The sequence below is a fragment of the Notamacropus eugenii genome, chromosome 6 (genome assembly GCF_028372415.1).
Source record: "Notamacropus eugenii isolate mMacEug1 chromosome 6, mMacEug1.pri_v2, whole genome shotgun sequence".
Classification (NCBI taxonomy): domain Eukaryota; kingdom Metazoa; phylum Chordata; class Mammalia; order Diprotodontia; family Macropodidae; genus Notamacropus; species Notamacropus eugenii.
The window spans coordinates 50,860,052-50,884,260 of record NC_092877.1 but is presented as its reverse complement, the minus strand read 5'-3'; the positions used below and the strand labels follow the sequence as shown (position 1 = coordinate 50,884,260).

The following is a 24,209-nucleotide window of genomic DNA, read 5'->3' as shown; positions in this document are numbered from 1 at the left end:
AGTAAATCTCATGTGTAGTCAGGGTAGCCCATAAATGAACAAGACCCAGAAAGTTTAAGGCTGTTGATCTTAGTGAGAACAGACTATAAATTTTCACTTCTCTGAGAGATATGATGTAAGAGCCCTGACTTTCCATGTATGTACCTGAGATAATTCTGTCTAATATCCCACCTAATTCCCAGGGTAAGGCAGAAGAGTTGGTGTACATTTTGAACTAATTCTTCTGATATACCCCCTGATTCTCTAAAGGATATGGCAGTAAACAGTGTCATCCAAGTTGTCACAGAGTTTATCCTATTTAGGTCTGGGATGACCTTGTAAGATGTTTAGAGTATAGCTTTGTTAGTTAAAGAATAAAAAAAGTTTACTTTTATTGAGTAAAACTTTATTAATAACAACAGTTTTATGGGCATTTAAAAATATTCCAAACAATACACTTTTTAATCACCTGTGAACATAAAATTGCCAACTATCTTGTGTATTCTTTTTTACTAGTTTGAGTTGATGTATTCAGTAGGCCAAATAAAAACATTCTTTTAAAAAAAGTCGCTAATTCGCATCTGCCTTTGCCATAATTTGGCTGAATTAACAAAGTTTTAACTGTGCCACTTCAACTTCTCAACTTTTCCTTCTTCAATGAAAATTTTTTTTTCATTTTTCCTGGCTAAATAGTTAGCTAAAATAGACGTTTTTAAATCAAAGCTCTTTCATTAAAATGTTAATATTGTGATCAGTCTGTTATGAAACTTTTAATCAAACTTCACTTGATAAGAATGCTAATAATGATTTGGTATAAAGAAAGGGAGATTTAATTTTTCCCTGTCCTCAAATATCTTAAAAAAATAGTTTTTCAAGAAATATATAGCAAGGCTTGACTAAGTTTTAATATAGTTGGTTTCTGAATTCACTGTATGACCATAATGTGTCATTAGTTCATTGTAGAGAAAGTCAGTCTGTAAATTTATTTCCTTTTAGATTCTACCCTTTAGTTTAAGAAAAAACAAACCAAAGCCATTATCTGAAATAGCCTTTGATATTTTGATATTTATTTCCTCTTATTTCTTCCAAGGTATTATTCTCATAGGTAGCATAAAATATGACCATTAGAATTTGAGGAAAAAATTACTTTTTTCTTGCAAAATAACTTAAATTGTACCTTTATTACAGTCCTTCATCTGCAGTACTTCATGATCTGTGTTGCACAGCAAGTCTCATTTTTTGATTCAACAATTCATACTGAAATGCTGAATTCTGAAAGTGGGGCTTAGAGATAAGATTAATTAAAAACTAATTTCATTTTAAGACTTCTGTTCTACTGTAGAGCAGTGGCAGTGAGTATATTTACTATTACTTAAGCACTCTCAAGGATAAAGTTCTTTAAATCCTTTACAAATTAATTCTTAATTTTTTAAAAAATCCCATAAAATATGATGAAGAAAGTACCACATTCTCTGAAATGAAACTATTTTACTTTTGTAGGAACTAATTTACAATGTGTTTTAAGTAGGCATTTCTGTAAAAATATAAGAAAAAATGACCAACTCACTATTTTTGTTAAGAGGTAATAGAGATCGCGCAAATATTGACTGAGCATACACATCTATATAGATGCCATAAATAATAGAAATGATAATAATGGCTTAAATTTATATAGTGTTACAGTTTACAAAGCTCTTCCTCAAACCAACTCCTGGATTAGTATGGAAGCCTATGCTTCAAAGAAGTAAAAGGAAAAAAAGCCCCATATATTCCAGAAGATTTTTAGCTGCACTTTCGCAGTAAGAAAAAACCAGAAACAAAATGGGCATCTGTTGATTGGAGAATGACCGGAGAAATTATGGGATATTTCTGCTGTAAGAAATGTTGAATATGAGAGATTCAGGGAAATATGAGACAACTTGAATGACCTAAATGACAGAGTGAAGTAGACAGAACTAGGGCTACAGTGTGCATACAATAACTACAGTAATATAAAACAAGAGAATATGAAAATGAAGAGTAATTCTGGATAATTATGTAATTATAATGCCTAGTCATGGGCCCACAGAAAATGTAAAGCATGTGCTTCTTTTTTCTTGGAAAAGCAGGGGGCTGGATATGGAATATAGCTTATGCTATTAGACGTCACTGCTGCGTGTGTTGGTTTTATGTTACAAGGGAAGGCTCACTGGGTGAGTAGGGGTATATCTGGAAATGATTGGTATTATAGCAAAAGCTATTGTTAATAACACAAAAAAACTTTTGTTTAAAAGTTTTAATGATCTGAAATGAGTGTTTAAAAACATCCAAATTCTTGAGATTAAAAAATGATCACTTATTAGCATGTGGATTTAGAGTATAAAAATACAGCAAGAGCTTGATGAGGTATTTTTTATTATAATCAGTACTTGAATTTAGGATATTAATGATCTCAGTTTGAGAGTCATATTTATTTTGCATGGTAAGGGCAAAGGAATTTTGAAAGTCTCATGTATAGTGCTGGTGCTAAGCATTTAAAATAATTTCTTTATATGTAAAGATTATTAACATTTTAAAAAAAATTTTGAGTTCTAAATTCTCTCCCTCCCTCCTTCTTCTCCCCCCTCATTGAGATGGCAGGCAATTTGATATAGGTTATTCATGTGCAGGCATGCAAAATATTTCTGTATTAGTCATGTTGTGGAAGAAAACACAGATTCCCCCTACCCCCCAAAACCCCAAGAAAAATAAAGTTACAAAAAAAGTATGCTTCTGTCTTCATTCAGACTCTAATCAGTGGTCTCTGGAGGTAGACGGCATTTTTCATCAAGAGCCTTTCATAATTGTCTTATATCATTGGATTGCTGAGAAGAGCTAATTCATAGTTGATCATCATACAGTATTGCAGTTATTGTATGTAGTGTTGTTCTGGTTCTGCTCACTTCACTCTGCATCAGTTCATGTAAGTCTTCCCAGGTTCTTCTAAAACATCCTGCTTGTCATTTTTTATAGCATAACAGTGTTCCATCACAATCGCATACCACAACTTCTTCAGTCATCATTCTCCAGTTGATCTCCAATCCCTCAGTTTCCAATGCTTTGCCACCACAAAAAGAGCTGGTATAAATATTTTTGTATATGTAAGCCCTTTCCCCCTTTTTTTAAGTCTCTTCATAATGGTGTTGAGAAGTGATGAGATTCTCAACTAGAGTGACATGTAAGGGAAGAGAATGGGACCAGATATAAGGGAACTTTACATAGAGTAGATAGGCCATGACAAAAAATTGGATATGAGAGGAGAAGCAGAGTGGAGGGATGGTGGTACCCTTAGAAAAGTAGATTTCTAGTTATTAATTTAGGATCAGAGGTCTTAGATTAAATGGGGAAAAAAAGAAAACCAAAATGCCCTTCCTCTTTTTTGTTATGATTATGAGAGGAAAGAATGAAGCTTTTTAGTTCATTTGAGGCCTAAATCTGACTACATGTTGAGAGATGTAGCACTGAGGAAGAAAGGGAGGAATAAGGCTATGGTTAAAAGAGTGATGCAGAGGTCTAAGCCTAAGGCATGAAGTAGCTAGCTTTAGAGACTTTTCAAGCAGCACCTTGTCGAGCTAGAACGATTACTACCTGTACATGAATGACCCTGGAGATTTTCCCTCCTATGTGAAGTGTTAGAATCTTTATGTCTCTAGCTTTAGAATAGTACTTGGGATATTACTAAATAGTAACTGACAAAAGTAAGCCTATTCTTTCTCTTCATTCTAGATCTTTATTGTTTTTCTTTTTAATTTCATTTTTATTGAAGCTATGTAATACATATTGTTTTAAGTTAGATTTTTGTTGAAAAATATCATTCTTCTCATTTAAGGAAGTCACCAGTGTTTGCTGAGCTGTAGAAGTGGTGCTTGGCACTACTGTCACCTGGTGATATATACTAGTGTTCTAGGCATAAGGCTTGGGAGGAAATAATGAGGGTCTAGAGACAAGTCTTGAAATACTAACCTATTAAATTGCAGATATCTCTTCTGTAGGAAGTTTTTTCCCCTATCTTTATCTTTTTTTTTTTGGATGAGAAGGGTTTGGTGCAATCAGCATGTCATCCACACTGATCTGGAGTTCCTTCTTATAGGAAATCCTTCTTCAGTTTGGATTTTATGCCACATCTTTACCGAAGCAACGGTGAACATAAACACTTTGTTGAGAAAGAGACTTTTAAGGCATTAAAGTATTAATGATGTATAGGTGTGAAACTTGTGTATGTGTGTGTCTGTTTATGTTTTTGATTTCTCCTATTCTTTGCTTTTGAACACAATTTTTCAAATTTTATTTACCTATAATCCTTACCAATGGCCAAATTTGTTTTCTTATTATGTTTGTTTATTTTTAGTTTTCAACATTCATTTTCACAAAATTTTAATTTCCAAATTTTCTCCCCATCTCTCCCCTCCCCCCACCCCAAAACGCCATGCATTCTGATTACCCCTTCCCCCAGTCTGCCCTCCCTTCTGTCACACCCCTTCCTTCCCTTATCCCCATCTTCTCTCTTTTCTTGTAGGGCAAGATAGGTATCTATACCCCATTACCTGTATTTCTTATATCCCAGTTGTATGCAAATCAATTCTCAACATTTGTTCCTAAGACTTTGAGTTCCAGCTTCTCTCCCTTCCTCCCTCCCCACCCATCCCCACTGAGAAGGCAAACAATTCAATATAAGCTTTAGATGTGTAGTTTTGCAAAAGACTTCCATAATAGTCGTGTTGTGTAAGACTACCTATATTTCCCTCCATCCTATCCTGCCCCCCATTTCTTCTGTTTTCTCTTTTGACTTTGTCCCTCCCCAAGAGTGTTAACTTCTAATTGCTCCCTTCTCCCATTTGCCCTCCCTTCTATCATCCCTCCATCCCACTTCTCCCCTACTTTCCTGTAGTGTAAGATAAATTTTCATACCAAGCTGTGTGTGCATATTATTCCCTCCTTAAGCCAAATGTGATGAGAGTGAGCTTCACTTTTTCCCTCTCACCTCCCCCCTTTTCTCCTCCATTGAAAAAGCTTTTTCTTGCCTCTTTTATGAGAAGTAATTTGCCCCATTCCATTTCTCCCTTTCTCCTCCCAATATATTTATTCCTGTCTCACCCCTTAATTTTATTTTTTTAGATATCATCCCTTCCTATTCAGCTCACCCTGTGCTCTTTCTGTGTGTGTGTGTATATATATATGTATGTGTATATGTATATGTATGTGTATGTATGTGTATGTATAAATAATCCCTCCAACTACCCAAATCCTGAGAAAAGTTTCAAGAGTTACAGATACTATCTTTCCATGTAGGAATGTAAACAGTTCAACTTTAGTAAGTCCCTTATTTCTCTTTCCTGTTTACCTTTTCATGCTTCTCTTGATTCTTGTGTTTGAAAGTCAAATTTTCTATTCAGCTCTGGTCTTTTCGTCAAGAATGCTTGAAAGTCCTCTTTTTCATTAAATGATCATTTTTCCCCCTGAAGTATTATACTCAGTTTTGCTGAGTAGGTGATTCTTTGTTTTAATCCTAGTTCCTTTGACTTCTGGAATATCATATTCCAAGCCCTTAGATCCCTTAGTGTAGAAGCTGCTAGATCTTGTGTTATCCTGATTGTATTTCCACAGTACTTGAATTGTTTCTTTCTAGCTGCTTGCGGTATTTTCTCCTTGACCTGGGAACTCTGGAATTTGATTACAATATTCCTGGGTGTTTCTCTTTTTGGATCTCTTTCAGGAGGTGATTGGATTCTTTCAATATTTATTTTGCCCTCTGGCTCTAGAATATCAGGACAGTTTTCCTTGATAATTTCATCCAATGACCAAATTTGCATTAGGTCAAATATCAAAGAATTAATTGATTTAATTTGGAAGGGCTTAGGGGGTGGTAGTGAAGTCTTGTAGGCAAGGTATTTGGATGTACAGGTCTAGACCTTAGAAGAGACATTGGGGAAAACTGTGGAAAATAGCTACACTTAAAAGGTAAGAGGGGCAAGGTTGGTGAGATATCCAACTGGTTTATGACATTAACTACAGAGAGGTTGAGGAAGATGAAACTGAATCATTTTTACTTAACTGATTATACTTGGAATATAATTCCCTTGTTTTAAAAATTTACAAGCAGTTAGAAAAAAATTCAGCTAGGACTTTTACCGTTTATACCAAATTATAGAAGGAAAAATCCTTCAGCTTTTTTGAAGAATTGTGTTATGGGGATGTTTTTTTTTTTTAATTCTACTTTATTTCTTTTTAGTTTTCAACATTCATTTCCAAAAGATTTTGAGTTCCCCATTTTCTCCTGATTTTTCCCCTCTGCCCACCCCAAGACAGCATGCATTCTGATTACCCCCTCCTCCAATCTTCCTTCCCTTTGATCACACCAATGGGGATATTTTCTAGGCTAAATGGTTTCTGATAATTACACATTTAGAGCCTACCTATTGACCATAAAGATAAGCTTGATTTATACATTTTTGGGGTACCTTGGGATTTAGGAGAAAAAGGGAAACCCTTTTACTTGGATATAGATTAATTCCACAATCCTGTCTTCATTGGTATCATGTTTTAACCAATTGAGCTAGCCAATCAGACCACTTCTGTCTTTAATTTTTGTTCAAGCTCTGTAGAAGCCAGCAATTCAAATATTTATAAGTAGGTCACCTTGGAGTCTAGAGACTACAGAATTTTCCTTTAATATTATTTACATAGATTTATGGTAATAGAAAAGTAGTTTGTTTCTTGACTCGAGTTTTTTTTTCTGTAAATAGATTACAATGAATTAATTACTCCGAAGACATTTTAACACAAACTAGTTAGTATGTTGTTGTCTTAACTGATTTTAACATTGTCAAGAGCCACTTCATACAGATATTCTTTGACGAAGTATGATGTATTAGTTTAATTCATCTTAGCTATAGCTGTATGTAGTTTTTAGATTTTAAGTTAAATTCCTTAATTGCTTACTGTTCTCTCTCTTTTTTTTAAAGGAATATTAAGTTTGGTTGTTGCACTCATATCCACCCTGTTTACATTTCTTTCAAAAGTGATCACCTAAATTGTTGGACTAAAAGACCTGAACAAACATATATGGTAGTAAGGTCTCCTAAATCATGGACGCCTCTTTCCAGTTTGTGGTCTCTGGAACCTGCACACGTTTCTGTGAGGTGCTTGCATTCTTCTTGTCCCCTTCAAGATGACTCAGTAGTGGAAAAATCCCTGAAGTCTATTAAGGATAAAAATAAGAAGCTTGAAGAAGGTGGGCCTGTCTACAGCCCTACTGTAGAGGCACCTGTGAAGAAATCACTTGTTCAGAAGGTTGTGGATGAGTTGAAGCACTATTATCATGGCTTCCGATTGTTGTGGATTGATACCAAGATTGCTGCACGGACACTTTGGCGAATTCTCCATGGGAGCACCTTATCTCGGAGGGAGCGGAGACAGGTAACAGGGAGTGAATGTCTTTGATTACCTGTGCTTGATTTTGCTTGATTTCATGTTGCTTTAAACATTCTTAAATTTGAGGGTTAGGAACAGAAGTTATTTTTGTGTAGAATTGTGTAAATGCCTTATGCCTTATGAGGACTAATTCATGGTTGGCCTTGTATGGAAAAAAAAGATTCTTTTTCCCCTCCTCCTTTTTTTTTTTTAAGTGTAAAGATTAACATTTTGAGAGTTAATTCAAGGTAATTGATAGGCCAGTGGCCTTTCTAGATGCTTGGGTTAGATGGTAGAAGACTCAGATCTTTTCTTTTCTTACTGAGTATCTTGCCACTAAATGCTTCACTGCTCTCTTCTCCACTTAAAGAAGAGAATAAGCCTATTCCCTCAGTCTGTTGTGTAGGAATTTTTAAGGAGATTCACTGAATACATTTTGTTAAGTTCTTTATACTCTTGGTGTTGTACAAAATATATATATATAGAGAGAGAGAATTTTTGAATAACTGGTTTTTAGTCTTAGTACTTATTAGGGAAACATTTAATTCCCCCACATTTAAATTTTAAGTGTATTTTAAACTAATGATACAGAGTAATCATAGTAATACTCAGAAGTTTAATACTCTAGACAAAAGCTTTAGTAGAATATATTTTTTAAACAATAATTTTCAATATATATAAAGGGATGTATCTGGCAAATATATTGGATTTTTATCAGCAGTTTTCATCTTATTAAACTTATAGAAGAAAAAAGAAAAGCATGTTCTTATGCAGGATATCTTTTTAGACAAGGGTCTTTTTCTTGAAAATGAATGTAAGAATAAGAGACTTGGAAGGATGAATGAACTTTGTGCACCCCTAAAACAATAGAGTTGAGACTTTGGTGGAAAAGAGGAAGGATGTACAGATTACTACTTTAATACATCAAAGTCTTGAACTCAAGAGTGTATGTTAGTTTGTTCACTACTTGAAATTTTATGAAACATTATCCTCATTTGGGTATTAGGAATAAAAAAGAGAAGCTTTATAAATTCCAAATCCTCTATACAAGTGTGTGTGCATAAGCACACCCTTTGAAAAGAAAATAGAATGCTTTGTTCAGATTTCATGTTTAAAACATTTAATGACCATTGCTGGTTATAAGTTTTACTTTTTTTGTTATGACTTGTTAAGAGTAGGATGTTTGGCTGTGATCTATAAAAATGTGATTTCTAATTCAGATTTTCAAATTTTAGTAGGTTTTTTTTTTATTTCTGATATTTTTTCAAGTAGCTTTTATGGAGGGGACATGAAAAAATATCCAGATCCAAAAAATCCAAATAATCTTAGGTAATAAGTAAACTCAGTTTTTAATGATTTAATTGGTAGGACTCTTTTAGATCTAATTCATATCACTGAATAGTAGGCATGTCAGAATTATATTGCTGAGCATTTATTTTTGTCAGTATATGTTTTCTTGTGCACATTATGTTCAGAGTCAGGTGTTTATTGATCTGTGGGTTAATTTTAGCATCAGTACTGGAAATTATACTTGTATTTCATAATTACTAACCCGAATAACACATTAAGGCTAATTATTTTGGTAGATGCCTGCTTTATTGAAGAATTCAAAATTGAGGTTCTTAATGTGGGGTGTGTAAATAAAAACTTAAAGAAAATCCAGTGTATAAATATAGTGTCTGTTAATTTTTAATGCGGTTACTTAAAAAAAAAGTCTAGTAGTATGTTGTTTTTCCTAAAGTGTTTCAGTTGGAAACTTAAACAGCAAAGATCAAAGGAGTAGTATCCTTATGACAATTCAAAGTAGCAGCAGGATACTTTGACACAATGAACCTTTAGAATTTAAGAACCCGGGGAGTCCGCAGATTGACAGCAAATTTGGTGTGTAATGTCTCCAAGGGTTTTTGTTTTGTTTTTGTTTTTTAGATCAATGAAGCAACTAATTAGACTTAGCATATAGAGTATTTCAGTTCTCTTTGGAAATGTCTGAATAAATGAATTTCGTTTTTATATTTCTGTACTAGTGTAGTTAATAGCGTAGACTTTGGGGATGGTGAGGAGAAAGCTGCTTCCTGGAGTTTTTCCTCTCAGTTTAAGATTGTATATTCATTGTAATTTGAGATTGGATGCATGATCAGAGCTCTCTTCTGAAGGGAAAATGTATCCATAAAAGGGTAACATTAAAATAATTGAGGTTGTGCATTGCAGACCATATGGTGTTACTTGCCTTTTTTCAGGGAAGTAACTGGCAGCTTGTTATATTGTCAGCCAACCTTTTGTGTCTCTCCATCTTCTGAAGCATGCCACTGCTAATGGGGTGTATTCTAATGATGGTCCTGTTCCTGGCTGGAGTAAAAATGGGGCAAATGCCACTAATGTGTTAGACATTTAATATCAAATGATAAATTCATAGTTCAGAAAATAGCTGCAGATAATTCTTTTTTACAAATCTTGACATTAAAAATATTTTGTCACCTTCATACAAAATTTCATTTTCTAAATGTGTAGTCTTTCAGAAGTTTTAGGAAAGGAGACACTGCCAAAAAATCTTGTTATTTTTTTCAGTATTTTTACTTTTCAAAAGGCCACAAATAATTAACAGTGTTCATGGAAAACTTTAGAACTATATAATTAGATCAGTATTTATAGTAATAATACCTGAATATTTTTATAGCAATTTATAGAATACTTTTCTCACAACTCTGAGGGACAACAGTGCAAGTTTTTTTCTTCCAGTTTTATATATTAGGTGACAGAGACCCAAAAGAAGTGAAGTGATTTTCCCACAGGTACTTTCTTGATGGATAAATGCCAGAACTAGGCCTAGAGCCCAGCGCTTCTGATTCCACCTCTGCTTCCTGGGGTATATTATCATGTACACCTTGGAGGTCAAAAAAGAATTGTAAATTGCCTATGAGAAGCTGCTGTGTGAATGGTCTCTCTCCCAAGTCATCTTGGGAAGTTCCATTGTTTTGCTCTCCTTTGCCTGAAATAGGAAGAGACGATGACATAGAGAATGAGAAGGGAGCATATCTGTCCTGGAGCCATGGTCTGCTACCTCCATTTTTCTCCCTTAGAGCAGGAAGTGAATGTAGTAGCACATGGGAAACCCGTCTGCCATCAGTAGTTAGGGGGCAGACATTTTGAAACATATCTGTCTCTTCTAGTTAGAAGATAAATTGGATGTAATATTTGGCATGTAATATAGTGATGTGGGTATCGTAAAAGGGGCAAAAGAATTTGAATAAAATGTCAGTAATTATAATACTTTCGGAAAAAGTCTTCCTTGAGTGTCTTCTTGTGGTACAGTGCAGAATGCCTAGCAGGTTTTCTGAAACTGAAAAGACTTCAAGTAGGTCAGCTGATGGGTTGTACTTCTGGCATCTGAAGTCCAGTTTGGCTGTGTTTGGGCAAACTCGTTAAATGGCAGGCTGTCGGGTAATGGGTGTTTTCAACCGTGTCATCTCATGAAAACTATCAGTTAAGGCAGAGAAAACTTTCAGTCTCCATCTGTGGAGAGAGCATCCACCGTGATGAAGTCATAGATCCTTGAAGGACTGAAGAAGAGAAAAATCACATATAAAAGTTATGATAGGGTAAAGTGCACATGATGAGAAACTGAGGTTCACTTAAAGAAGCCCCACAGGAAATGCAGCCCAGTGAAATCATGGAGATAAATGGCTTGACTAATCTGAAAGTGCTCGGTAACTGACCGTTATAAAAAGAAGCCATGGAAATTATGCTTGTATTGAGGGTCACGGTAGAGAGTTAGACATTATTTTGTAGTTAAATATACAGGGAATAAAGGCTATTCTGGAAAGTTCCTAAAATTTCAGTTTTATAGTCTTTCATTTTCCCATTGACTTCCTTATAAAACAGGAGAAATATTCCTGTGCTTGCCCTAGAGTATAATAAAATCACACTTAGGGTATGGTAAAAAACAATTTTTTAATGAATTTTACAAAATCAAATATTAATAATTCTCATCATGTTACAGGGTAATATTGAAACTTGACATAACAGTGGCAGTCAGCGTGGAAGGCATAGGCAGAGGTAGAAGGTGGCAGCCTTAATGACTTCCTGATTTAGCTTTGTCTCTGTATTATTTCAGCTGGTTAGTACTTCTAATTTTACGTTAAGATAAACTACTCTATGAATTTCTTTTCCGCATTGGCGTGCCCCAGGTGTTTGCTGGTCCTTTTCTGTACATCTTTCGTTTTTTAACATTGAGATCTGGTTTTTGAGATCTAGTTTTTTGTATCTTTGGTGAGATTAAATGCCAATCTCTGATCAACTGATAAAGTTAGCCATTCTTATTCCAGTGTGGTCTGGTAGTCAGACCTGGCAGGAGATGTGCACTAAAGGAAGGGAAGCTTTGTTATTACTGGCTCCCAGAGATCTCAATGATGATCTTTTATTTTTTTCTCAAAGCAGAATATTTCCAGTTGTTCTGGGGAGCGTCCTGAATTCTACCCTCGTCCTGAATTTTTTGGCTTCTGTTTTTCCTTAAATTGTAGCAATTGAGGAGAGTCTCATCCCTCAGTTAGAACTTTAGCTATTTTCAACAAAGACTTAAGTTAGATCTGACTAGAGATGAATGTTTGAGATGACAGATAAGAGACACTTGTCAACTTTGGTAATTTGCCTAATTTTAGGCAGATTCATTTATGATGGAGAATTTTCTGCATATTGGCTTACTTTATTTCAAGGGATAACTAAATAATAATGTGCTTGTCCTGGTGATTTTTGAGTGACCTATAGATATTCATTCAGCAGACACCTATTATGTGCCTGCTAAGCACTGTTTTAGGCACTAAGATGCACAAAGATAAAAATGAAAGTCCGTGATTGTTAGCTTACATTTCATTTTATTGCCTATCTCAGTAGGAGACACATTTCTTGTTTTTGGCTGTTTTGAAAATGGTAACAGTGGATTTGCAAAGCCTTGGTGGTTGCTTGGAGCTAAGGATTTTCCTTTGATTTTGTTTCTGAGTAGCTTGTATCTTGGGGCCTAGTTTTGGCATAAATACTTCCATAGATAAAATTTAAATGTGTGTTAACCTATATTCTTATGTATTAAGTTTTTCTGTCTTTTGAAATTTAATTTAAAATACAGCTAAGTACTGTTGTAATTATCAGCAAGCATCACAAATTACCTAATCATTCATAGTAGGCTGTATTATGTGAAAGAAAGATGTGATCAGACCGATTATTCTCCATTGATGCAGACTATTATGCTGTCAAGTGATAAAATAATTTTAATAAAAATATTTTCGTTAATATTTAAGTTTATAAACTAATGTGTTATTTTGTATCTAGCAATTAATTACATTGTTAAATTACTCTCATCTGACAATTTATGCTGCAGAATGTATGGTCTCTTCAGTTTTGAGGTACTTTAAACTTTCATTCTTAAGCCCTCAGGTTTCCGAAATGACTTTGTACTAAAATTCATGGCAGTAGGGTCAGAAAAGGGGCCTAGTCTTTGACTGCAAACTGCTTTTTATGACACAGCAACAAAAGAATTCATCAGAGTAGAGCTGAAGCTCACACCTGGTGCACTGTGCTGGGGATTTTGCTATATATATAGAAGAAAAGCAGTTTCTCTGTGATGGTGATGTGGAAGAAACACTGGAGTCTTGTGGGATAAGTGATAGGGTATAAAAGAACTAAGAAAAAAAGGATGAATAAATGGGGCTGGTCAGGAGCTTCTGGGAGAGGCAAGAAGCAGGTATTTTGACATTGGAAGAGGAGGGAAACTCAGACAAAGTAAGAGAAGTCATACCTTTGTGGGGATGAAATAGTCACCTGTGCTGCCCCTTAAAGGAGGTTGAGTTCCCTGCCCTTTGATAACAGTCCTGTGACTGCTGAGAAAGACATGAGACATTTCACTGTGTGGCTGGAAGTGAGACCAGGAATTATCCATGCTGTGCCTCTGTGACCCTCAGAAGGCATTGACAGGCAGGATTTCAGCAGAATGGGAGGCAGCATTCACCGCATACAATATTATCTTTGAGTATGGTGGCAGTCCTGGAAGCCATGAAAGGGTTGGTAGACTACTGTAGTTGGGAAGACAGCATAGACACAGCCCAACAGAAACTCCCTTGACCTGACTCTTTTATACCTCTTTCTGTGTTCAGCCTTTCTTTTTTATTTTCCCTTTAATTTCAAAGGATCTAATCCTCTATCTCTTAGCTCCTTCTCCTATAAAACATTCATATCTCCCCATCCTAACTTCCCTCCCCCTGAATAGAACCCTCCCCCAATTTAAAACCCCAGTCTTTCCTTTAACAGTGTTCCCAGTTCAAGGGATCATCCTGCCTTCCTCTTTCACCACCAAATTTCTAAAAAGAATAGTTTCTATTTCCTGTTTACATTTTACATACCTTTTCTTCAGCTCCTGGAAAGGTAGGTTGGGGCCTGGTGACAAAGGGCTTCAGAAACTAAGCAAAGGAGCTTATATTTTATTCTAGAGGCAATAGGAAGCCATTAGAGTTTGTTGAATAGGAGAGTGTAGAAAGAGTAGAGAGCCCCTGGATACGACCTTGAGGCAGGACCCTTAGTCTGATAAATCAGTAAGAGAGAGCAGACAGGAATAGAACTAAAAGAAAGCAGGCAGGAAAACCTTGAGAGGAGAGAGTATCCAGGAAATGTTGGCCTACAGTGTTGAAAGTTGCAGAGCTTGAGAAGGACTGTAAGAGGGATAGGGGTTGGGGTGGAGACTACAGGATGGTGATTTGAGGAGGTGGTAGGATCTAATGAGGGATTTTTAAGGATGGGAAAAACTTGGGCACATTGATAGGTAGCCAGTTGATAAGGAGTGAAGTTGAAGGATGTGTGTGTGTGTGTGTGTTTGTGTGTGTGTGTAGGTAGGTGTAGGGGGGTAGGCGTTAATGAAGGGGAAAGCTGCTGGAGAAGATGAGAGAGGGGATGAAGGGGTATATATTGATAGGGTTGGCTTTTTTGAAGAGACTAGAGTAAGGATTGAAGAGAATGGAGGATGACCTTAAGTGGTTTTAAGATGTAGAGAAGAAAAAACACTGGAACTTGCAGCTGATGATCTGATTTCTCAGTGCAGTGCTCTGTTATCCAGTCCAAGTCTCTATTTTCTCCTCTCCTGAGAAGGATGAGAACGGTAGTGTGAGAGGGAGATCTGAGAAGACAGTCTACACATAGGGACTGAAAAAGTGAATCAATCAGGGAGGATTGAAAAAATTATCTTGCTGTGGTGAGGGCCCATTTGAGATTAGAAAACAAATTTGTGATGAATTAGCTGCTCTGTTGCATGATTTTCTGCTCTTTTGTGTGATTTCCTCAAGGTTTGGTAGTAGTATGTTAGAGTTGAAGAGGTGGATGGCAGGAATTGATTGAGTTTTGGTATAGTGTGCTTTTGGGTAGTGTTGGGTAGAGGGGCAAGGGATTAGAGAGCAGAGAACAATGTAGAGTTGAGATTGTGAAGGGAGAAAAGTGAGATTAAAGTAGTGTTGAGAGCCAGAGTACACTGGGGAATGGAGTTTGAATGTCCAAATGTGGATGAAGAATAGGTTGAGAAGGAGTCCATTCTGTAGGGAGACATGGAATATGATAGGAGGCTGTGATCTGAAAAAAAAAAGAATTTCAGGATTTTGTTGTGTTGTGGAATACTTGTGGATGAAGAATAGATCAAGGGTGTGATCATCTAGATGTGAGATCATGATCATCCACAAGATTAGGGAGCTGAGAGCTTCAGATGTGTTTATACTTTGTTGGTGAAGAAGACCATGCCATCAGTGAAATGATGACATGACTTGCACTTGACTTTGTTTTGAGTGAGGGAGGGCTGTTCAGGTCACCAGCCTCACTTTTCCTCCAGAGCCATCTGAATCTAGTGACCAGATATTCCTCAGGATGACTGGAGATGACCTAGGATGCACTGGGAAACCTTGGGCACTTTAGGCCAAGGGCTTTGCATGTACTCACTTAGGGTGAGGCAACACCCATTCATTGAATAGGCTTGTTTAAGAAGTAGCCAGGGCATGGCCTCTTTAATGAGTCCAAGAAAAAGAAAGACATCAGGCTGGGTAAGAAACAGCATCAGGTACTATTGATAATCACTCTAAAGCTAGGAGGGTCCAGAGGAGCCCTTAGGCAGGGGCCCATTGGAGTCCCAGTTTCAGAATGCAGTAGGTTTAAGGTTTTGGGAGAAGATGGGAGAGGGAAGGGGAGGAGAGGGGAGCCAGTAAAACCCAAGTCAACTGGGCATCTTGGAGCTTAGGGTGTTTGAGAAGACATCAGTAGGTATTCTACAATCCCCTTGTATCAAAGCAGAAGCTGGATGTAGAGGGAAAATGTCCTGGAGGCCCATAAGTAAGTGCTCTTAGGATCCTGACTGTGTAATACCTTTTGTTGAATGATGGTAGCAAGGGGAGAGTCCAGACTGCATCTCTTAGAGTTGGAGGTAGGAAAAGGGAACACAGTTCCTCCCTTCTCTTCTGCCATTCCAGCCATGAGATTGATCACATTGGAGCAAGTTGATGTTTTGTGTTGTTTCCACAAAGTAGTGGATGTAAACTCTTAGAGAGGCAATGTCATGTGCCTTCCCTTGGACTTAGGTTTCAGTGCTTACTCCACACTTAGAAGCTGTAGTACCATGGGCAGTTACTTAGCCTAGAAGACTTTAGGTTTCATATCTATAAAATAAGCATAGTAATATTTGTATAATCTGTTTTTTAAGAATTATGAGAATCAGATGAAGTCAATAGAAATAACTTATGTAAAATGCTTTCTGAATGTGAGGTATTATGACTTATTGGGGAAAAGTAATTTTTTAAAATACATTTTATTTTTCCCCAATTAAATGTTAAAACAGTTTTTAACATTTAAAAAAAAAGTTTTTAGTTCCAGATTCTGTCCCTTTCTCCCTGCCTTCCCTTCCCTCTCCCTGAGATGTTAAGCAGTTAGGTATAGGTCATACATGTGCAATCATGTAAAACATTTTCATATTAGTCATTTTGTGCAGGAAGACTCAAGTAAAAGAAGAAGAACAGAAGAAGGAAAGTGAGAAATAGCATATTTCAGTCTGTATTCAAACAATATCAGTTCTTTCTCTGGAGGTGGATAGTATGTATCATCATTAGTTCTTTGGATCTTGGATCATAGTATTGCTGAGAATAGCTAAGTCCTTCGCAGTTCTTTATTGTACAATGCTGCTGTTACTGTGTACAGTGATCTCCTGATTCTGTTCACTTCACTTTGTATCATGTCATGTAAGTTTTTCCAGGTTTTTCTGAAATCATTTCTTATAGCACAATAATATTCCATCACAATCATATGCCACATTTAGCCATTCTCTAATTGATGAGTATCCCATCTATTTCCATTTCTTTGCCTGCACAAAAAGAGCTGCTATAAATGTTTTTTGTACATGTGAGTAGCAGTGGTATACCCGTTTGGGCATAGTTCCAAATTGCTCTCTGGAATGGTTGGATCAGTTCACCACTCCACCAGTAGTGCATTGATATCCCAGTTTTCCCACATCCCCTTCAGCATTCATCATTTTCCCTTTTTTTGTCCTTTGTCAATCTGATAGGTATGAAGTGGTACCTCAGAGTCATTTTAATTTGCATTTATCTAATCAGTAGTGACTTAGAGCATTTTTCATATGACTAGAGATAGCTTTGATTGTCTGAAAACTGCCTGTTCATATCCTTTGACCATTTACCAATTGGAGAATAACTTGTATTTTTATAAATTTGACTCAGTTCTCTTCATATTTGAGAAATGAGGCCTTTATCAGAGATATTTTGTTGCAAATTTCTCCCACAGTTTTCTGCTTTCCTTTTAATTTTCATTGCATTGGTTTTGTTTGTACAAAAACTTTTAAATTTTATATAATCAAAATTATCTATTTTACATTTTGTAATGCTCTCTATATTTTCTTTGATCCCAAATTCTTCTCTTAGTCATATCTGACAAATAAACTATTTTGTGCTCTCCTAATTTGCTTACGGTATTACCCTTTATGTGTAAATCAGGAAAAGTAATTCTTTATGTTAGTTGAATTAGACTTTCTAGTTCTTACGGAGATTACATGGTATGTATTTTCATTTATATATAAAAGATGGGTCAGTATTTCAATTCTTTGAGAAGTTTGTCTGAGGATTATGGTTTACTCCTTTCTTCAGATATGGGATAACTTAAAAATTTTCTTTATTGTTTTTGCTTTTTTCTGTTACCAGAATTTCTTCTGTAACCTTCCCCATCCCCTTCCCAGAGAGCTTACCTCATATAACAAATAATTTTTTAAAGAAAAACAATGGTGTAACTTTTAAAGAGAACAGACTAATCACAATGGAATTAATCAACATAATGCTTCTAAGAAATTGTAACATTGTCCTTTTTTACTCAGTACCTTCTAATTTCTGTGTAGAAAAAATGCAACGCTCTTTAGAGAGCAGAATTCATAGAAGACTTAAAGCTGATTTGGAAACTTAACGCTGATCATCTTTAGTGTTCAGATGTGTTTGATGGTTGTGTGTTGCTTTCAGGAGACCGATTTATCATGTCCACATATATGAAAGCGTCTGGAGGATTAATTGTCCATCTTAAGATTTTGTTAAACATACAAATTAATAATAAAAGAATATGCATTTAAAGAATTAGCAAAAGTTAACCTGTAGAGTTGGACTGGGTAGCAAACAGCCTTGCCTAGGTTGAAATAGATTTCTTTTTTGTTAATAATTTATTTGTTTTCAGTTTTCAACAATCACTTCCATAAGTTTAAAATTTTTCTCCCCCTCTCTCCTCCTTCCCTCCCCCTTCCCTTCCCCCTTCTTTCCCACAACAGCTTGCAGTCTTACATGGGTTCTACACATATATTCCTATTAAACACATTTTCATATTAGTCATGTAGATTAGTCATGTAGGTGGGAAAAACTATAATTTATTTTTTTTTTTAAAAAACCATTTACATTAAACAGCAAAAGATCTGTGGAATTTAATGTGAACTTAGAAAAATTTTGGAAAGATACAGGATAGACTTCCCATGTTAACTAGAAAGATCTTAAACCTCTGTCTCCTTTATTCTGTTATCTAAAATATCATTTGGAAAGTTTAATAGTGCACCTCTGCAGAAAAAGTTTTTTTAAAACTCATATTAAGAAAGTAAAAACTTACATTTAATGACTTTAGCATTATAGAATATTTAAAAAAAATTTTTTTATTTTCAGTTTCAAATTCTCTCACTCCAGCCTGTCTCTCACCCATTGGAAAGACAAATAATACAGTGCTAATTATACATATGAAATCATGCAAAACATTTCTGTATTAGCCATGTCCCCTCCCTCACCCCCTACCAATGCAAGAGAAATAAAGGGGAAAGCTGCTTCAGTCTGCATTCTGAGACAGTCACTTCTCTATCTTGAGGTGGATAAAATTTTATATCATGAGTCCTTTGGAGTTATGGTAGATCATTGCATTGATCAAAGTTACTAGGTCTTTGACAGTTTATAATCTGTATGGCATTGCTGTTACGTAGTGTAGATTGTTCTTCTGCTTCTGCTGACTTTATTTTTCATCAGTTTATATAAGTCATTACATTTTTTCTGAAATCATCCCCTTCATAATTTCTTAGTTGTACAGTAGTATTTATTACTTTTCATATCATAACTTGATTAGCCATTCCCCAATTGAGAGGCAACTTCTCAGTTTCCAATTATTTGTAACCACAAAAAGATCTACTATAAATGTTTGGGTATATATAGGTCCTTTTTTTTTTTCTTTGATTTTCTTGGGATATAGACCTAGTAGTGATGTTATTGGGTCATGGGGTATTTACAATTTTATAGACCTTTGGGCATAGTTGCAGATTGTTCTCCAGAATAGTTAGTTAGACTAGTTGACAGTTCCTGCAACAGTTCATTAGTGTACCTATTTTCCCTCAACCCTTCCAGCATTTTTCATTTCTGATAGATATGAGGTGGTACCCCAGTATTGTTTTGATTTGCAGTTCTTTAATCAGTAATTGATTTAGAGCATCTTTTCATATGACTATAGAAAACTTCAATTTGTTCTTCTGCAAAATGCTTATTCATATCCTTTGAACACTTATTGTTTGAAGAATGGTTTCTAAAAACTGTCTCAGTTCTCTATATATTTGAGAAATGAAACCTTCTTCAGACAAACTTGCTGTAAATATTTTCCCCAGTTAATGCTTTTCTTCTAATTTTGGCTACATTGGCTTTGTTTGTACAAAAACTTAAAATTTTATGTAATCAAAATTACCCAATTTACCTCCTTTGAACCTCTGTATTTCTCATTTGATCATGAAATCATCCCCTATCCATGGATTTAATAGGTATTTTCTTCAGTGCTCCCTTAATTTGCTTATGGTATCAGCCTTTATGTCTAAATTATGTATCTGTCTTGATATACGTTGTATGAATATTGGTCTATGCCTAGTTTCTGCCAGACTACTTTCCAGTTTTCTCAGTAGTCTTTGCCACGCAGTGAGTTCTTGCCCCCAAAGCTGCAGTCTTTAGGTTTATCAAACACTGCTCATTTGCTTCTCTGTATTGTTTACCTAATCTATTCCACTGATCAATCATTCTACTCTGTTATTCAGTAGCAGATTGTTTTGATGATTAACACTTAATAATATAGTTTGAAATCTGGTACTGTTAGACCTTCCTTTATATTTTTTTCACTGATTCTTCTGATAGTCTTGACTTTTTGTTCCTAGCACTATAGAATACTATAACTAAAGAATTTCTGCAACGGTCTTTGAGCAGCACATTGCTACCTTGTGGGGCCCTTTAAATATGTAATTCTTTAATTGTTAACTAACCTGCACCTGTGTATTTTTAAAACTATATTTCTTACAAGTGTAAGCATGAATCTTCAGAAAATTAGTGAGGATTTAAGATTCCTTAGGCAAAAGTTAGTCATCTCTATCATGTACATTTTTTTGTTACAGTTTTTATCATTTTTTCCTTTAAAGCGGTGTTAAAAGATGCTTATTCGGAGTATCTTGCAATTAATATCAAGTTAATATCATAGTGAACAATAGAAAGCTATCTTTATTCCAGATGTCATATTTCTTTATTTAGAAAGTTCCCTAATATTTTCCCTTTTCTTTTTCTTTCTTTAACATTAATTTTTCCCTTTTTTAAATTGTCAGTGAGGGAGTCATTATTGATTCAAAGAATTTATGAAACATTTTGCTTACTCAAAAGAGTTAATATGTGCTGTTGATCCACCTCAAGTTTAATGGCTATCACCCAACTGAGTTTTAAGGCTGATAACACTGTTTTAGGCCATGCAGTCTTTGTTTCATGATGAATTCTGAGGAAGAGAGGATTGTATTTAAACACACGATTGTATTCCCCAAGTAAACAAGTAATGATTTCAGTCTATAGCAGGGCTTTACTCCACAAGTCATTTCAGTAGTTTGTCAGGTGTTTTTCTTCCTCTTTAATTTCTGAGATTCTGCCTTAGATTTAAGGATTTCAGCAACAGTATTTTAATTTCAGTTTTTAGCTCCAGAAAGCAGCTCATTTATTGAACTACACACATTGTTCATGACAAACTAGAAATTTATCAAGACAATGACTTTTGTTTAACTACAATCAATCAGATTGGTACATTACCCAGATTGCAGAGGTTTTATGTATCTCTTACAAGTTGAGCCCGTAGCACGTTTATTTCCTGTTTCAAGTTTTCTAAGTTTTCCTTCATAGTTCACTTAGGCATCAGCTCTAAATTCTAGTCCACTTCTACCATCAATTGAAGGTTCTGATAGATGCATTCTATTTATCATTTTTACTTATAATTCCTAGTCAGATGTTCTCAGAAAAGTTTGAATCTCTTTAATCTTTCTTCTTGGCTTAGAATTTTCTTCTTTAAGTTTTTCATAGTTTATCTGCAGAAACTTAAAATGCTTATCTCTCAAGGATTCCCTTGGAGCAGCAAATTCTTTGTGGTTCACTTGAGATATAGTGGAAAAGCTTGAATCAAGATCACTTAAGGTTGATGCAGCAAGAATCTCATTGTCTCATGGTTCAAATGGTGTAGGAAAAAGAAAGACATGCTCTGTGTAATATGTTAGTAGCAACTTCTGGAAGCATGAGTTTTATTACATGGTAGATGGATGGTAAATCCTACTCCAGTCATCACCCACACTTAACAATTCTCCAGCACCAGTTGAGTCTTAGAAAGAAGAGTCCTTGTATTATATTGATCATATTATACAGTTTTAGGTGTTGGATCCTACTGTATGTTTTGTAGATAACTTGGTGTAAACTAGAGTATTGCTTGCCCCATCTTTGATCAGTTCAATGTTCTTGGTTTTCTTCCTTTTTTTTCTTTTTTTTTGGAGACATTTGAGGATAAGTGACTTGTCCAGAGTAACACAGTGTCTGAGGCTGAATTTGAACTCAGGTCATTCTGATTCTAGGACCTGTTGCTCTATCCACTGTGCCGTCTAGCTGCTCTAGTATTCTTGGTTTTCAAAAACCTTGAAAAGAAAATGGATCAGCCTCTTCTAGGTCTTCAAGATTGTTATCTTGTTGGTGAGTCCTATGTTGCTCCCAGTCTCACTTTTGTTGGGGACATGGCTGGATCTCTGTTACCTGGGAAGCCATGACTCACCTTGACTCAGCTTACCTGGGCTTGGGACCCTTTCCTTCTCTGTCTCCTCCTCTTCTTTGGTTCCTTGCCTAAAATGGGAAGTGTGAGCTGCCTACCTTAGGTAATCTGTAAAAAGTTAACTTTTGGTGCTTTAAACCACCTATAATACGTAGCCATTGTTATTGTTCTATTGATGACTATATATTAATGTGCTTATACTATGTGAATTAATATGCCTTCAAAAAGGAGAAGAGGTTGTATGTAGTTTGATTTACCTTTTTAAAGAAAATTACATCAAAATTTGTAGAATGTATATCAAAGCACATAAATTTAGAGTTTTCAATTTTAAAGGAATTCAGGCTAGAACGAGATGGAATCCCTCTAGTCTATCCATTACTTGAAGCCAGAAATCTTGTGCAGCATCCCTGGTAAATGGTTTTCTAGCCCTGCTTGAAGATCTCTGAGGACAGAACAGCTCGATACTTGTTGGTGTTTCCTTCCAGGCAACTCTTCCATATGATCATAGTTGTCACTGATTCTTATGTAGGAAAAAAGTTCTTCCTTTGTAAAAGTAACTCTTTTCAGTTACCTACTAATATTTTTCTTTTCCCCAGTTTCTTCGGATATGTGCTGATCTCTTTCGCCTGGTCCCTTTCCTAGTCTTCGTTGTGGTCCCATTCATGGAGTTCCTGCTTCCGATCGCTGTTAAGCTCTTCCCAAATATGTTACCATCAACATTTGAGACACAGTCCATAAAGGTAACAGTAAATATGGTTCAAAAGGAGCTAGCTTATGAGTGATGTTTAAAATGGCATAAAACAGCTTTGCAGTTCACTGGCCACCTTTCAGATGTTAACCATAGTGGCCTGTTTCAAAGCTCTGTGTTAACTTTATGTTGCAGTGCTGTAATTTTCAGCACACTTAAAGATTTCCTGATTATGCTGTTCTGTTTTAAGTAAAATAAATTTTTTTTTTGGTGATCTGTATTCCAAAATGAAATAATAGGGAAGCCATTTTGTTCCTTTGGAGTCCACCATAACAGAGTGGTCCATTTCTGCCAGCGAAATGGCAGCTCCCCTGTTTTTGCAGATTCCTAATGGCCATCTTCTATTGAGGAGACATTGATGTGCAGAGCAAATTTCAGAATGAATATGTATTTTTGAAATAGGCCCTTGTGAGCCAAAGCTCCCTTTTTTTCTTACAGGAGGAGAGGTTGAAGAAAGAATTGAGAGTAAAACTTGAAGTGGCGAAGTTTCTTCAAGACACAATCGAGGAAATGGCCTTAAAAAACAAAGCTGCTAAAGGAAATGCTACAGAAGACTTTTCAAAATTTTTTCAAAAGGTGAATATGGTCTCTCAAATGTTTTACTTGTTTTGATTTACAATATTTGTCTGACTTTGTGTATTTGAAGCTATTTCCATAAGGAACTTAAAATAGTTACGAAGTTTTGTAATGTTATCTGAAATCTAGCTATCGTTCTTGTTTGCTTGCTTGCTTTCTTTTTTGCTTTGGACATTGATTAGAAGGAAAATTTTACAATGAAATTTTATTAGTGTTAAATCTGAAACTTAATTTTTAAATCTTGATGGAAGAGTCTTAGATTGACTTGGGTTATAATATTAGTCCTGCTATAGGGGTAATAATCCTGTTTTGTATTCATGTTTATGCATAAACACAGTTTACTCATTAAAGAAAAAACAAAGTCACCACAGGTTTTTCAGTCCAGTATTTTCACAGAGTCAATTTAATTCAGCGCTAGCCTAAGCTCCAATCTGTAGTTAACAGTAATTATAGTCAAGACTAGACGAAGGCCCAGTGTAATCGATGATAGTTTGACCGTTTGTAAAATGAGAAAAATAATGTACACTCAGTCTGTCACACATACTTATGAGGCTCTCTATCATAGTGAAGAAGAACAACAAGGTATCTGAGAGTGAGGAGAAAAGCCGAGACCACACGTTATACTTCTCCCACGATACCCCCACATGTGCACATGCTTTTTTATTTTTTCCCACAAAGCTTCAAACTAAGAACAGTTGCCTTCTTGACAAGTGGAATGGTAACAAGAGCTAATCAGACAGAGGCTTTGATTGGAGTTAATGCAAGGATAGAGCCATAATGTGTTTTATTCTATTTGAAGGGAGCTGAGAGGACTTAAAGTAGCCTCATTTTGATCAAGCCTGAGATTCCTTTTGAA

The 24,209-nt window shown here is 35.6% G+C and overlaps 1 protein-coding gene across 4 annotated transcripts in view; it reads left to right on the top strand.

Moving 5' to 3' along the window:
- LETM1 (leucine zipper and EF-hand containing transmembrane protein 1) overlaps nucleotides 1–24,209 on the top strand; it is an 84,652-nt gene that overhangs the window by 25,175 nt on the left and 35,268 nt on the right. For 2 of the 4 annotated variants that reach the window (XM_072620010.1, XM_072620011.1), the window contains exons 3-6: nucleotides 5,624–5,713; nucleotides 6,960–7,413; nucleotides 22,626–22,769; nucleotides 23,216–23,353. In XM_072620010.1, the coding sequence (XP_072476111.1) occupies nucleotides 5,624–5,713; nucleotides 6,960–7,413; nucleotides 22,626–22,769; nucleotides 23,216–23,353 (826 nt within the window). The remainder of the gene's footprint in view (nucleotides 1–5,623; nucleotides 5,714–6,959; nucleotides 7,414–22,625; nucleotides 22,770–23,215; nucleotides 23,354–24,209) is intronic. The other 2 variants (XM_072620012.1, XM_072620013.1) reach the window with 1 other exon arrangement.